A 15,188-nucleotide genomic window follows, 5' to 3' on the forward strand; every position below is an offset into this window, starting at 1 on the left:
AATCTCTGACTGATTTCTCTATTTCTCCTTGTAGTTTTATCAATTTTTCTTCATGTGTGTTAAAACTCTATTATTAAGTGCATAACATTTAGGATTGTGATGTCCTCTTGATGAATTGAATGAACCCTTTGCCTTTATTAAATGAGATTCTTTATCCCTGGTAATAGTCTTTCTCAAAAATTCACTTTATTTTTTGTTAATATTACGTTCTTTATCTTTTTCCATCCTTTTAATTTATCAATATATTTTATATTTTAAGTTGACTTCTTGAAGGCTACATAAAGTTGAGTCTTCCTTTTTTGTTGGGTCAGATAATATTTTTTAAATGAGATGTTTCAGGTGTTTACATTTAATGTGATTTTCACCTTGTACTATTTTTCTTTGTGACTAAAGGACTTTCTTTAACATTTTCTGTAGGTCTGCTGGTGCTAAACTATTTTAGCTTTTGTATATAAAAATACCTCCATTTTACCTTTGTTTTTGAAAAATATTTTGAATTCTTGAGGGTAGAATTCTATAACAAGTGTTGTCCATTCAGCCCCCTACCCTAATAATGTTCCTCTTCTGTTTTCTAGCTTTCATTGTTTTCACTGGGAAATCTTCTGTCATCTTTATTTTTATGCTTCTGCATGTAATGTGTCTTTTTCTCTATGCTTACTTATATTTATCATTTTTAATTGAGACATAATTGATCTATAACACTATTTTAGGTATACATGTAATGATTTGATATATGTATATTGAGAAATGATTATCATAGTAAGTTTACTTACCATCCATCACCACACGTAATTACAAAAAAATTTTTCTTGCGATGAGAACTTTTAAAATCTACTTTCTTTGGAATTTTCAAATATACAGTAGCACACCGTGAACTATATAGTCACCTGCTGCATATTACTACCCTAAGATATATTTATCTTATAACAAATTTTGGATGGAGGTGGTCAAATGATAGAAATTTCTGGTCACTATTCTTTTATCTTTGTGTGTCTAGAGCCTAGAATCTGTAGGTTTTATATTCCATAAATTTTGGAAATTTATTATCTATTACTTTTTTTTCCATTATCTTTTACTTCTTGAAATATTTTTCTAGGGATCCCTGGGTGGCGCAGCGGTTTAGCGCTGCCTTTGGCCCAGGGCGTGATCCGGGAGACCCGGGATCAAGTCCCACATCGGGCTCCCGGTGCATGGAGCCTGCTTCTCCCTCTGCCTATGTCTCTGCCTCTCTCTCTCTCTCTCTCTCTCTCTCTCTGTGACTATCATAAATAAATAAATTTAAAAAAAGAGAGAATAAGCTGAATATTTTAAAAAAATATATTTTTCTATTATCTTCTTCTTCTGGGACCCTAATTACATGTATATTAGGCTTTTTGAAGTTGTCAAGCTAGAGCTGTATTCCTCTCCCAAAACCATTTTCTCCCTCTTTTCATTTTGGATAGTTTCTTCTGCAATGTATTCAAGTTTACTAATCTTTTTTCTGCAATGTCTGATCTGCCTTTAATTTTTTTGTAGTTTTTTTTTTTAAGGATTTTATATTTATTTATTCATGAGAGATACAGAGAGGGGCAGAGACATAGAGGGAGAAGCAGGCTCCCTGCAGGGAGCCTGATGAGGGACTAGATCCCAAGACTCTGGGATCACACCTGAGCCAAAGGCAGATGTTCAATCAATGAGCCACCCAGGCATCCCTTTTCTGTTTTTTTTTTGTTTTGTTTTCATTTCGAACATTATTTCCATCTCAAGAAATTCTGTTTAAGCCTATTTTATATGTTTCATGTCTCTACAAGTTCTAGTGTTTTAACGTCCTCATCTAACAATTTTATTGTTATGTGTCATTTTTTTTTTTTGTATGTGTCATTTCTTAGTCAATTTAGATTGAATAATTTTTCTCCTCATGGCTTATATGTTTATTCTACTTTACATGCCTGGCAATTTAATCGATGCCATATGTGCATTTTACTTTAATACATTACTATAAATGTTTTAATGTTATAAATATTAATATTACTGTAAACTAATATCAACATTATATTACTATAAGCTATAAAAATTATACTATGATTTTAACTTTAACATATTACTATAAATATTAGTATAAGAATTAATATGTTTAACATATTATAAAGTTACCATAAAATTTATGGCTATATTTATTTTAAAATATTATTATGAAATAAAAAGTTATATATTACTATACATATCTATGTTATAAGTATAAAAATTACTATAAATATAAATATATTACTATAATAGTATGAACATTAAATATTACTGTAAATATTTAATATATTACTATAAATATAAACACTATATTTAATATATTACTATAAATATTTAGAGCTTCATTCTGGAATGTATTTAAGTTATTTGAGAAATGTTTCATCTTCTAGCTATGCTTTTTAATCTTTAATATATGAGACCATAACAGCATTTACAATAAGAGCAGTTTTCTTCCCTTACTGACACAAGACCCTTCTGACTACTCTGATAGACTGTGATTTATGAGGACTTTCATTCTGCTGCTGAGGAATTATTCCCACCTCTGCATGGTATTTGAGAATTTTTATCTAATGCTTTTGAGAGATACTTTCCTAACTGCATTCTTTTTCCTAAGGCTGCAATAACAAATTACCAGAAACTGGGTACCTTAAAGCAGCAGAAATGTATCCTCTTACAATGTTGGAGGTCAGAAGTCCAAAGTCAAGGTGTTGGGCACAGTTGTTTCCTTTTGAAGATTCTCAGAATCTATTCCATGCCTCTTTCCTAGTTTCTAGTGGTTGCCAGCAGTCTTTGGCATTGCTTTATCCTTGTGTGTTTCTCTGTATGTGTATTCTGTGTGTATTCTCTCTTTATAAAAGGACACCAATCATTATATTTAGGGCTCACCCTAACCCAGTATGACTTCCTCCTAACTTAACTAAAAGGCAAAGAACCTATTTCCAAATAATATCACAATCTGAGGTTCTGGGTAGACATGAATGTTTGAGACACACAGTTCAACCTACTACACTGACCTTGAGTATTTCCTTACATATATATATGCTGATCAGTTCTCATCAGTACTAAAAACTCTGTACACTTCTGTTGTTTGAGAATTCAAGTCCTGACTCAAGATTTATTATTTTTCATATAGATATTCAAATATGAAAGTTTTTAAAATATTATTTGTTCAGATAGTATTTACTTTTTCTCAACCATTTGAATTTTTAGAAGATCAAGTCAAACATTAGGGGTTGATTTTTCAGCAATTCCTTCATTTTAATGTGAGAAATTGAGTTTTTATTTTGTTTTTTTTTTTTAGATTTTATTTTTATTTATTCATGAGAGACAGAGAGGCAGAGACATACAGAAAGGGAGAAGGCGGCTCCTTGCGGGGAGCCTGATGCGGGACTCGATCCCAGGACCCTGGGATCACAACCTGAGCCAAAGGCAGATGTTCAATCACTAAGCAACTCAGATGCCCCAGAAATTGAGTTTTCTGACAATATGTTAATATAGCCACTAAAATTTTGAATGTCCCCTAAAAAAATAAAAATCTGAAGCTATTCATTTAAAATATACTTTAAAAAAATGATTTGACTATGTTTGCAGGAAACAAACTAAATTAATGAAATGTACATGTAATATATCATGGCCTGGACAAATATAAATTAGGATATAAGGTTATGTCGGTATGTACTAGGAGAAAAAGTAAATTGTAAATAAAATGTTAAATAGGTCTATACAGTTACTATTCTATACTGGAAATTTGGTTTTCAGCTTCCTAAAAGTCTAAGCAAAGAGAAAAAGCTCATAGTTGATATAGTTTTCTCTGTCCAGGCAAAAAAAAAAAAGAAAAAGAAAGTAATTCTAGGAAACAATTTATGTAAACATTTAGTGCTGAAAGAAGTATCTCATATAGACAAATCATTCGTTAGTCTTTTCAGAAACACTTATACAACAGGTACAACAATGAATCTTTTAAAACGTTTTTACTTTTAATTAGGTTATATTTCTGCAGAATAACATATTATAGTGGTTTATATGAATTATTCTAATAATAAATTAGAAAAAGATAACCTAACTCTGATAGACTTCTTCATAGTTTCTATCACCTAGATGTTTCTTAAAGGGTAGACAGTTTGAACTCTAGTGAGGACTGAGGTATTCGTAAAAAATATTTTGTCTTTTTTTTTAATATTTTGTCTTTTTAATGAGATTACACATAAAATATTGATTTTATTCAGTAACTCTGATAGACTTCTTCATAGTTTCTATCACCTAGATGTTCCTTAAAGGGTAGACTGTTTCAGCTCTAGTGAGGACTGAGGTATTAATAAAAAATATTTTGTCCTTTTTTTTAATATTTTGTGTTTTTAATGAGATTACACATAAAATACTGATTTTATTTGGTATTTTATTTATATGTTATACATTTTGTGTTAACAAAATGTTTTAATTTAAATAACTTTTTTCATTCTTTATACAGGTTTGATAACCCAGCTGCTGTAAGCCCAACTCCTACAAGGCAGCTAACTTTTAACTATCTCCTTCCTTTGAATGCTTGGCTTCTATTAAATCCTTCAGAACTCTGCTGTGATTGGACCATGGGAACAATACCCCTAATAGAGTCATTTCTAGATGTTAGAAATCTTGCCACATTTACTTTCTTTTGCTTTTTGGGGGCATTGGGAGTATTCAGTCTCAGATACCCTGGTGATTCCTCCAAGACTGTTCTAATGGTAAGAAGCGTCTTAATTTTTTTAGATTATGTAACATTCAGTTAATTTAGAGACTGCCTTTATTTATTTATTTAAAGATTTTATTTATTTATTCATGAGAAACAGAGAGGCAGAGAAGCAGGCAGAGGGAGAAGCAGGCTTCCTGTGGGGAGCCCAATGCAAGACTTGATCCTGGAACCCCAGAATCATGCCCTGAGCCAAAGGTAGACCTACGCTCAACCACTGAGCCACCCAGGCATCCCTAGAGACTACCTTTAATTTGTCAAAGCATCTTCTTAGAAACAGCAACTTTCTTTGTTCAACATCTGCCTAATTTATTAACTTATTTTAAGCTATCCTAAAATTATATATCAGAATTGCATATGCAGGCATAATTTGACATAGACATTCAGCATGTAAAATAAAAACTGGTTATGAATTTCCCTGATTTGATAGGAACTCTGAAACCATGAAGCATCCCTTTGGCATCACTTTGTTCTATTTCTTTACCCAAGTAGATCATATACTTTGAGGAAATGGTTCATATTATATACTTCTTTCTTTTCTTGATACAGAGAAGAGTGTCATGTATGAGATAGATAGCTAGAAATGTATAGCTCTTTTGTTCTCATTAGCAAGATTTTCATTACTCCCCACGTTATTTTCTACTATGTTCAGAGGACTCTGATAACAGCCTACTTGTTGTTTTTCTGAGGTGTATTTCTTTGTAATTTTCTTACACTGCTGTCACTTGTAATGACAGTTTTTTTGTCTCTTCCTTTAAATTACTGAAGACAGTAATAATCTTTAACATTTTCTTGAGTATTTGCTATATACCAGAAAGTATTTTTCTAATACTTTAAAAATATATCTGGCTACAGCCGCTAGGTTCATTTATTCATTCAGTAAAGTTTTTCTTATAGCTTATGTATCAGGCAGCCTTTTAGGCACTGAGGATATGACGAAAAGAAATACAAAGCTCCAATTACCAAGGAACTGTCATTTTGGAAAAATTTGAAGCTAATCTCTGAGATATAGAGAAGATTGGAAAAAAAAAAAAAACAGAGTTTGGCGGGGGGGGGGGAATCGTATTTACTATTATTTTTGAATCTGTTGAGTTTGATCTGGTAGAGATTATGAATAGCACTTGGCGCCTGGAGTTCAGAGGAGAGTCCTGAGCTTCATATAAAAATTTGATAGGTTGGCATAGAGATAGTAATTGAAACTAGGCTGTGAATAATGTGTTCCGTGGAGAGGTTATAGAGCAGCCTTTCCCAGTTGGGGTTTTGTCACTTTTCTCAAAGGTGATAACCAGCTATTACCATTTTAGGTGCATGGAATAGAAGATAATTCATATTACACAATGAATGCCTTAGAGTGTTTGGTCTTATTTCTCCCTCAGAAGATAGTTGAAGGGGGCTATATAGAGTTAGAAGAAACCTACAACTAGTTCTTGAAAAACTCCTATATTTAGATACTGTCTAGAGAAGAATGAATCTAAATAGGAAACAGACCAAATGGACAGAAAGGTAGGTCAGTGTCTCAGGAAATATGGAATGGTTATCACTAACATGCTGTCAAGCAGAAAAGTGAAATCAGTCATACTTGATCTCTTTAAGGTGTATTAGTTACTTAAATTTATTTCTGTGGAGAGATTTTATTAGATGAGGATATGAAGATTGTTATTGTAGATAACCTGTAGAAGTAATTCAACTTTGAATATTTCAAAGGAGGAGACAAGCTTGAATTTATTACCACCTAAGAGAACACTGCCATCCTCAAGCATAAGAGACTGCTGATCTCCTGTAGAGCTTGGAGGAAGGATAACGATCTAGAATTAGTGGACCTTCAGAGGGAGGAGAATCACTTTCATTGGAGTACTCAGTTGGCTGACTTTTAGAAGCAAGGGGATATCACTAATGGGTTGACTTGCAAAAATGTACTCATTGATTTGAAAAGTTGATTAAGTAGGCTTAAAATCAGCTACTTATTACCTTGGCTATAAAAGTATTTTCCTAAGAGTGTGGGAATTTGTTTTATATCTGAGGGACATAATGAATGGATAAAGTAACTTAAAAATGTGTTGTCAAAAGAGATATTTAAGGTTAGAGAGACAAGAGCTTATTTGAATATGGATAGGAACAATACAATTGATTAGAAAATGGTTGAGTAAATGAAGGGATGGTTAATTGTGAGATTGTGAGGAGCAGGGGCAATGTAGAAGCTCAGATTTGGGCTGAGATAGATGGAGACACTTCTGTTGCAGAAAGAATGGAAATCACATTTGTGTGGATGTTGGTAGGTTTAGTAGCAGGAAATTGGAATTCTTGTTTTATGGCTTTAGTTTTCTCTGTAAGTTTGAAAAGGATGGTCACCTGCTGAAAGTGACATGGATCAAAAGTTTAAAAAAGTAATCAAGATTCAAAATAAAGGAGAGCGGGAATGACCTATCAAACCTAGAATTTCTGAGTAATCTTAAGTATGAATTTGGAGTTTAATAATCATGAACTTATGATACTAATCTCTTCTGCTTTGGGACTATCTCTAGTAGTGCCTTGCTGTTCGGTTAAGTACAGACAAAGCAGGTACGTGATAGAATACATCCAAAGCTGAGATTCTGCTAAAAGAAAGGGAAAATAAGAAAGGATGGGTGAATATAAAATTTTGGCATATAAAATGATTTATATAATTGAATAAAAATAGGATAGTGCCAATAAAATAAGCATAGATTTATATAAATGTTATGGGTATAAAAAAGGAACAGTTGTGACTTTTGGTATAACTGCTTAAAGATAGTCCTATTTTTGCTATTAAAAAATAGCATCTATTTGTTAAAAATTAGATGCTATTTTTATGGTGATATTTTGTGAAGATCTGTGGAAGGGATAAGTAGATCAAAGGAGTACCAGCTAAGTACCAGATACCATGTTAAGCACTTATTAAAATGTCATATTATGTATCCTAACAATATAATATAAATAATTATTAATCCCAATTTATAAAGAAACACAGATTGGCAAGATGATTGTGTAGTTTACCTCATGTTCCATAGGAAGTAAGAAATGAAACAGATTTGTTCCAGACTCTGCACTACTACCTTCCCTTTTAAAGAGAATTTTATATCACTGAAGACGGAACTTGGGGTAGCCATAGTTAGCTAGGTTGGCATGTATTAACAGAGAGCATCTTAGAACTTTTGAGTAAGTTAATCACTCAAGACATTCCTTTATCTAAGAACCAGTAAATTTTTTTGTGAAATTTCTTTTTGTGTATGGTATGTAGCTTACGAATCAGTGCATGATACATCTTTGAATGAATTTAACACTTCTAATTATTTCAGATAAGATTGCTTTAGAGCAGCCATGAATTAATTAAAAATATGTTGATTTGTTTGTCATTAGAAAAGGATTACAGCAGTGCCTGGGTGGCTTAGTCAGTTAAGCGTCCAACTCTTGGTTTTGATTCAGGTCATGATCTCACAAGTCTGGATATCAAGCTCCGAGTGGAGCTCCCTGCTCAGTGGAGAGTCCACTTGAAGATTCTCTCACTTTGTCCGTCCCCTGACTCATGCACAAGTGTGTGTGTGTGTGTGTGTGTGTGTGTCTGTGTCTGTGTCTGTGTGTGTACACATGCTCTCTAAAATAGATCTTTATATTAAAAAAAAAAAAACTACATATTTAGGAATATCTCTGTTTCACAGCTAGCTGATTATTTTTATCAAGCACTCCTGGGAAGTGGAAAGTGAATTATGTACTCAAATGTTTTAGCTTTTTGATCAAAAAGAAAACATTAAAATTTCAGATACATAAATTAATATGATTCATAGTAGTTCAGTAGTGCTTTTCTTTAGATTATTTCCTTATTACAAGTCATTAATTTGTCATATATGGTGAAAGTATTTTTTTTCAATGTGTATACATCTCTACATCTGTATTTTATTAATAAAACATATTAAAAAACAATCTTTCCTTTCAAACTGTTAAAAGACTCAAATCTCTGAAGCTGAAGAACAACTTGCAAGTTACTCAGTTAGGTACTATAAAATAAATTAGGATCACAAAACATAGAAGCAGATGTCCATAGAAACAGACGTCCTAATAATAACCAACTTATTTCCTTTCACAGATTATTTGTGTGCTAGTTGTTTGTATCCTGCCTTTTTAATGGCTTTTGAGTCTAGAAATTATGTGCTATCTCATTTTCAAAATGACAAAAAGAAAAAAAAATGACGAAAAGAATCTAAGCATTTTTACGAAAAGGATACCTTATTTCAGTTTCCAATATAATATGAATACTTACAGTTGTAAAAATACAAAAATTGGCATGATTGTTTTGTCATCCTTTACAGTTCAAACCTGTTAACATCTTTGTCAGTGTATTTTTACCACATGTACATAAGTTGGAAGTATAAAAATTATTAATGTCTAATTTTAGATATAGTTTCAAAAAGTTCATTTTTTTAATTTAAGGACAGACACTACTTATAAGTTCTAGCTTGTTCTCACCTTGGTGACATTCATCCTGATATTTATTGTTATTGTCCCTAAGTTGCATTCTTTAGGTTTAAATTAGTATTGTTTACAGTATTATTAAAAATGGTCCACCAATACATTATTCAGATTAAATGATAAAGTATTTGGGTTTAACTTTTGAACGTTTATATATATTTTTTTAATTTATTAAAATATCCTTTTTCTTTGTAGGCACTTTGTTTGATGGCGTTACCATTTATTCCTGCATCGAACCTTTTTTTCCCAGTTGGATTTGTTGTTGCTGAGCGAGTATTATATGTTCCTAGCATGGGGTTCTGTATTTTGGTAGCCCATGGATGGCAGAAAATATCAAACAAAAGGTGAATCAAAATGTTAGTTCATTTAATGCTTACTAACTATAGAATTAAGTGTTTAAAATGTTTATTAGCTCAGTTATATAAGTCTTTTATACCTTTTTGTTTTTCATCTTGTCTTCTCATTTTTCTGTAATTGAAGTTAGGGAAGCTCCATAGCACCCACCTCATTCTATATTCTTCTTATTTATACAATTTTATTGGACAGCCTGTGATATAACAAACTTTGAGTTAGACCCAAATGAAAACAAGGATATTGTTGAAACTGAAGTTGTAAATGACCATTGCCACTTCCATATAACTAAGATATAGTCTCTTACTTAAGTAAGTCATATTGAGTTAATATATATAAATACATAAAATAAGCAGTCTACAATTTCTTGACATCATCAGTATCTGCATCATAACCACCACGTCCTAGTTGCTTTAAACTAACAAGGAACAGAATAATCACACTGTATATATGGATGAAATGGTCACTGACTGCTTTCTCACTTTCCGGTCATCCTTCAGCCTACAGAATTGACTTGTCTCTACATCATTGGCTCCTGGTAGCTAAATCCAGTCAGTGCTTGTATTTAAATTTATTTCCCTGGCATCTGTAAAAAGTCTGTTTCCTAATTCTCTTCCATGTATGCTCATTGGTGCTCAGTCCCTACTCACAGTCTTCTTGCTATACCTGCTCTTTAAGGATTTTTTATTTGCCAGACTTTTACTCAACAGCGTATTTTTTTCTCACACTGCGTATTCTCCCTGGATCGTCTCATCCATGTGTATAATTTTCACTAACATCTACCAAGCCTTTTCTCTTAACTTCTACCCATATATCTAATTTTAATCAGTACCAATTTTTGGGTCCTTACCATGTGCCATGTGCCAAGAGCCATGATAGATCCTTGAGATTTGTTTTTTCATTTACCTAAACATTTCTTAACTCTGTTGTGCATGTTTGAAAATTGAAGCTCATATAGGTTACTTGAATCAGGTTACCTCAAGACACAGCTAGTAAACAGAATTTTGATTCAGATTTATATCTGACTGCTTCCAGTGTCCGTGTTCTTTTTTATTATTATTATTTTTTAAATAGGCTCCACGGTCCATGTTCTTTCTGATCCATGCACTCTTATCTTGATTAAATGGATCTCTCAGGATCCCTGGGTGGCTTGGGGGTTGAGCCTCTGCCTTTGGCCCAGGGCGGCATAATCCTGGAGTCCCAGGATTGAGTCCCACGTTGGGCTCCCTGCATGGAGCCTGCTTCTCCCTCTGCCTGTGTCTCTGCCCCTCTCTCTTTCTCTCTCTCTGTGTCTCTCATGAATAAATAAATAAAATCTTAAAAAAAAAATGGATCTCTCAAAATGGAAGAAATTGAACTGTGTTACTGAGACAAAAACACAGATTCACAGAACATTGGTACTAAATGAGACTGTAGGGATTATTGAATTACAACTTGCTTATAGATGAGGAATTGAGCCCTAAATAATTAGCTTACAACTGTATAAGTAATTTGTATCTATTTCATAAAGAGTTAGTTTTACTGTTAGTTGTAATAATTCTAGCTTTAAAGTGTGAAATTATTCCCAAGAGTGTCATGATAATCTGTGGTATAGATGCAATCTGTGTAAGCCAGTTTTTTAGAAATATAGCCAATGACAAGATTGACCCTTGATAAATACAGGTAAGAATATTCAAGTTATAAGTAAAGGCCTCAAAAAGGAAAAGTCACAGTTAAAAATCGGTTTGTCAACTTTTTTTCACTATATGTAAACAGTTTTTGAAATAGATGCAAATATTGGAGTATTTCATATAATTAAGACTAAAGTAGAAGGTAATATGTGTAATATCTAAATTTTTTTGGTGGTGTTCCCATTAAAATTAGATGACTATTAGAGTGATCCTCATTCCTTACAATAAACTCAAAGCTGATATTTGGGAATATTTAACATACTTCATACCTCTCTTCTAAAAAATAAAATCATTCTGGTGATGTAAACAATGTTTTTTTTTGTTTTGCTTTTTTCTCTTAAACAGTGTATTAAAAAAGTTATCCTGGGTTTGTCTGTCTATGATGATATTCACTCATGCCTTAAAAACACTCCACAGAAATTGGGATTGGGAATCTGAATATACATTGTTTATGTCAGCTTTGAAGGTAAAGTATCATCCAGAATGACAGGAAAGTATCTCATTAATGATTTCTTATAGCCATGTCTAAGATGTTTTTACATTTAATTAGACATTTTACTGTCAATTTTAAGTACTTCTCCAAAAGTTTAGTAAAAATACTTTGTTCTTTATATAATATATACCATAACCAGTGCTCTGAATAGCACATAGTTGGTATGTCTACAGCATATATGAATAATTCCTTAAATGCTATACAGTTGTTGGAAACTGAAATGATAATATAATGTTTAAATAAGAATACTATATATAGTTCATTTGTTCTGAAGCTGCATTTTTTTTTAACCTTTAAATGTCTCTAAATTAGAATCAATAAATGTTACAGTGAGAGGCATCTTACAATTAGTCGCTCTTTTGTTTTCTTAATGATGAGTCTTAGGGACACCTGGGTGGCTCGGTGATTGAGCGTCTGGCTCTGACTCAGGGTGTGATCCCCAAGTCCAGTGCCTCAATCCCTGCGTGCCACCGCTCTCCACCACCCCCACCACCCCCCATCCCACCCCACCCCCGCACCCTGCATCGGGCCACTTCTCCTTCTGCATACATCTCTGCCTCTCTGTCTTTCATGAATAAATAAATAAAATCTTTTAAAAAAATGGTTAGTCTTAGTATTGATAATAGGATCTCAGACTCACTGAAATACAATACTCAACAAAAAATGGCATATTTACTATATGGAAGAAAACCAAGGTTATAATACTGTAGGAAAGATAGGAACTGGCAGAAAGGCGTGATAAAGCATTTCTATAGAATGGACAAGATACATGAATAAGGTCTTTTTAAAAACTGTAAAATTTGGTTTCTGTAAAAGTTATAAGCAGTGATTTTTTTTCAGGTGTTTCTCTTCAAATCTCTAAATTCTTCATTTGGCTATTTCTGTACTCCTCATTGCTTGGCTTTATTGGAATACTGCCTCAGTCCTATAGTCTCTGTGACTTCTTGATTTGGCATCAATTTAAGATCACATGACTATCCTTTTGTCCCACTCAGTAACTCCACTCCTTCTTCTAGTTCAGAAGTCTGTAAACAAAAGAGATCTTATTACCATTCTTCTTAATATGCACTCCTGGAACACCAACAGAGCCCCATAATTTTCAAGAACTTTGCTTATCCTTTCTCCTAGGACAATCTCAAAACCACAGTCCCGCTCACTGAAGTTAATTCCTTGGCCAGGTACTATATCTTTACCCCGCAAGAACATCATGCCCATCTGTGAGCTCTTAAAGCATAGATTCGTTTAGAACTTTAATCCCAGGTTTTCCATTACCATAAGAAACTATGTAAGTAGCTTTATAACAAGCCTAAAAAGAAGTAGTCAGTGCAATGTTAAACATATTCTCATGTTCAAATACCTTGTCTCCTAAAAAAAAAATACAAATAGTAGAACAGGAGTTTTCAAACAGCACAAGGGTTGTTTTTGTTTGTTTGTTTTTAAGTAGGTTCTATGCCCAATATGGGGCTTGAACTAAAAACTCTGAGATCTAGAGTTGCATGGTCTTACTGACTGAGCCAGCCAAGAAACCCCATGATGCTTTGATCAAATAAAATTTTTAATAAAATGCTAATATATCAAATAGATGAAATCAGACTGCTATGGTTTTAATATATTTATGTCAAGAGAAAGAGTAAATTTAGTGAAACTTCGTTTGGCTCCTTTCTCATCTCCAGGGACACCTCCATGGAACACTCCATTCCTAATAATATACCAAACAAATCTCTTTGTTAATTGCAGGTATATATGCAAATTTTTCTTTTCTGAGAGAAAATTGGAATTATTTTTTCAAGTTTTATTGAGGTATAATTGACATAACTTTGTATTAGTTTAAGGTATACAACATGATATGTATATATTGCAAAATAATTACAATCTGTTAACTTCTGGTACCTCACATAGGTACGGTTATTTTCTTTTGATGAAAATTTCGAAGATCTACTCTCTTAGCAACTTCTATATATACATTACAGTATTGTTAACTAATAGTCCCCATGCTGTACACTGCATTCAGAGAACTTATTTATCTTATAACTGAAAGTTTGTATCTTTGACCAGCTTCACACATTCATGACTATCTCTCTGGAACACTCCATTCCTAGTGATAAATAAATATCTGTGTTAATTGGAGTTGTATTTTTTAACTGTAATTAATTTCTATATGCTTATATGTTTAAGGTAAATAAAAATAATGCCAAATTATGGAATAATGTGGGTCATGCTCTGGAAAATGAAAAGAACTTTGAGAGAGCTTTGAAATACTTTTTACAGGCTACCCATGTTCAGCCAGGTAAGCATTATTAATTAATAAAACTATTCAATTAGCTTCTTTTTAAAAACTTGATCATATCGGGGATAATAAGGTAGAGTTTCAAATTTCATTCCAGGTGATTTGAATATAGTGTTCGATGCTGGCTTATTTTGAATTAGATTATATATTAGAGCTATTTAGACTTTTTTTTTTAACATAGCAGAGTTGGGTAGTACTGATGAGCAGTTTTGGTGGAGTGGTAGATGCAAAAGCCTGATAAGAGTGCGTTGGGTAGAGTGAGGGAAGAATAATTTGAAACAGTATAGAAAACTCTTATTAAAGAGTATCGGTGAAGAATGGTGGTATTGCTGGGAATGGTGTCAAGAGAAGGTAAGTAGGGTAATAGGGTGGTTTGTTTGTTTTTTAATTCTTAAGGTGAGAGAAACAGCATATGTGCAGCTAATCCATTGAGGCTGGGAAAAGTAATTCTAGATGGGGGTACAAATTACTGGATCTGTGTCCTTAAGTAGATGAGAAGAGATAAATAGAATTTGGTGCACAGAATAAGGACTTCATTTTTAGAATTGTTAAAGTATGGTAACAAACCAGGCAAAGTACATGGATATGGATATAGGCAGTCAAGTAGATGACCTGGAGGAAGTTTCTGGAAGTTGTCTTCTGTTTGCTTCTGTTTCCTCATTGAAATAGAAAGCAGAATCATCAAAGAGTGAGGAGGGGTCAAAATTATGGAGCTCTAAGAACAGGAGAAGGTATGAAGTAGCCATCTAGGGCAGTGCTTCACAGACTTTATTGTGCCCGTGAATCACAGGGCGATATTATAGGCATATTCTGACGGATAGAGGTTTAGAGTAGATCCTGAAGTTCTGCATTTCTAATAAGTTCCTGGGTGATGTTTAGCTCATGGATCACACTTTTGGAAACAAGATCTAGTAAAGTGTATAGACTAGGAAAATGTACAGTTGCCAAGCAATTTTGACACTCTACTTGAGGTTAGGAATACTTTATTTAAAATTAAACTAGTCGATGCAGTTATATGCTGTTCTCTTATTACATTACAGCTGCAATGGTACAGACAGTGGAGAATTCAATTAAACAAAATTAGGACTTTTTAAAATGTGTTATCATTAAATGAGAAATGGATAAGGGAATGATTATAATGGATGAATCTAAGTTAAGGGAGGTGAGACAGGGTGG

The 15,188-nt window shown here is 33.0% G+C and overlaps 1 protein-coding gene across 10 annotated transcripts in view; it reads left to right on the forward strand.

The window, feature by feature from the left end:
- Positions 1–15,188, forward strand: part of TMTC3 (transmembrane O-mannosyltransferase targeting cadherins 3) — a 102,454-nt gene that overhangs the window by 34,058 nt on the left and 53,208 nt on the right. For all 10 annotated transcript variants that reach the window (XR_012005765.1, XR_012005764.1, XR_012005763.1 and 7 more), the window contains 4 exons: positions 4,472–4,724; positions 9,407–9,555; positions 11,578–11,698; positions 13,901–14,012. Coding sequence is in view for 7 of the 10 variants with exons in the window: in XM_072772991.1 (XP_072629092.1) it covers positions 4,472–4,724; positions 9,407–9,555; positions 11,578–11,698; positions 13,901–14,012 (635 nt within the window). In the remaining 3 variants the exon portion in view is untranslated. The remainder of the gene's footprint in view (positions 1–4,471; positions 4,725–9,406; positions 9,556–11,577; positions 11,699–13,900; positions 14,013–15,188) is intronic.

The sequence above is a fragment of the Canis lupus genome, chromosome 13 (assembly GCF_048164855.1).
Source record: "Canis lupus baileyi chromosome 13, mCanLup2.hap1, whole genome shotgun sequence".
NCBI classification, from domain to species: Eukaryota; Metazoa; Chordata; class Mammalia; order Carnivora; family Canidae; genus Canis; species Canis lupus.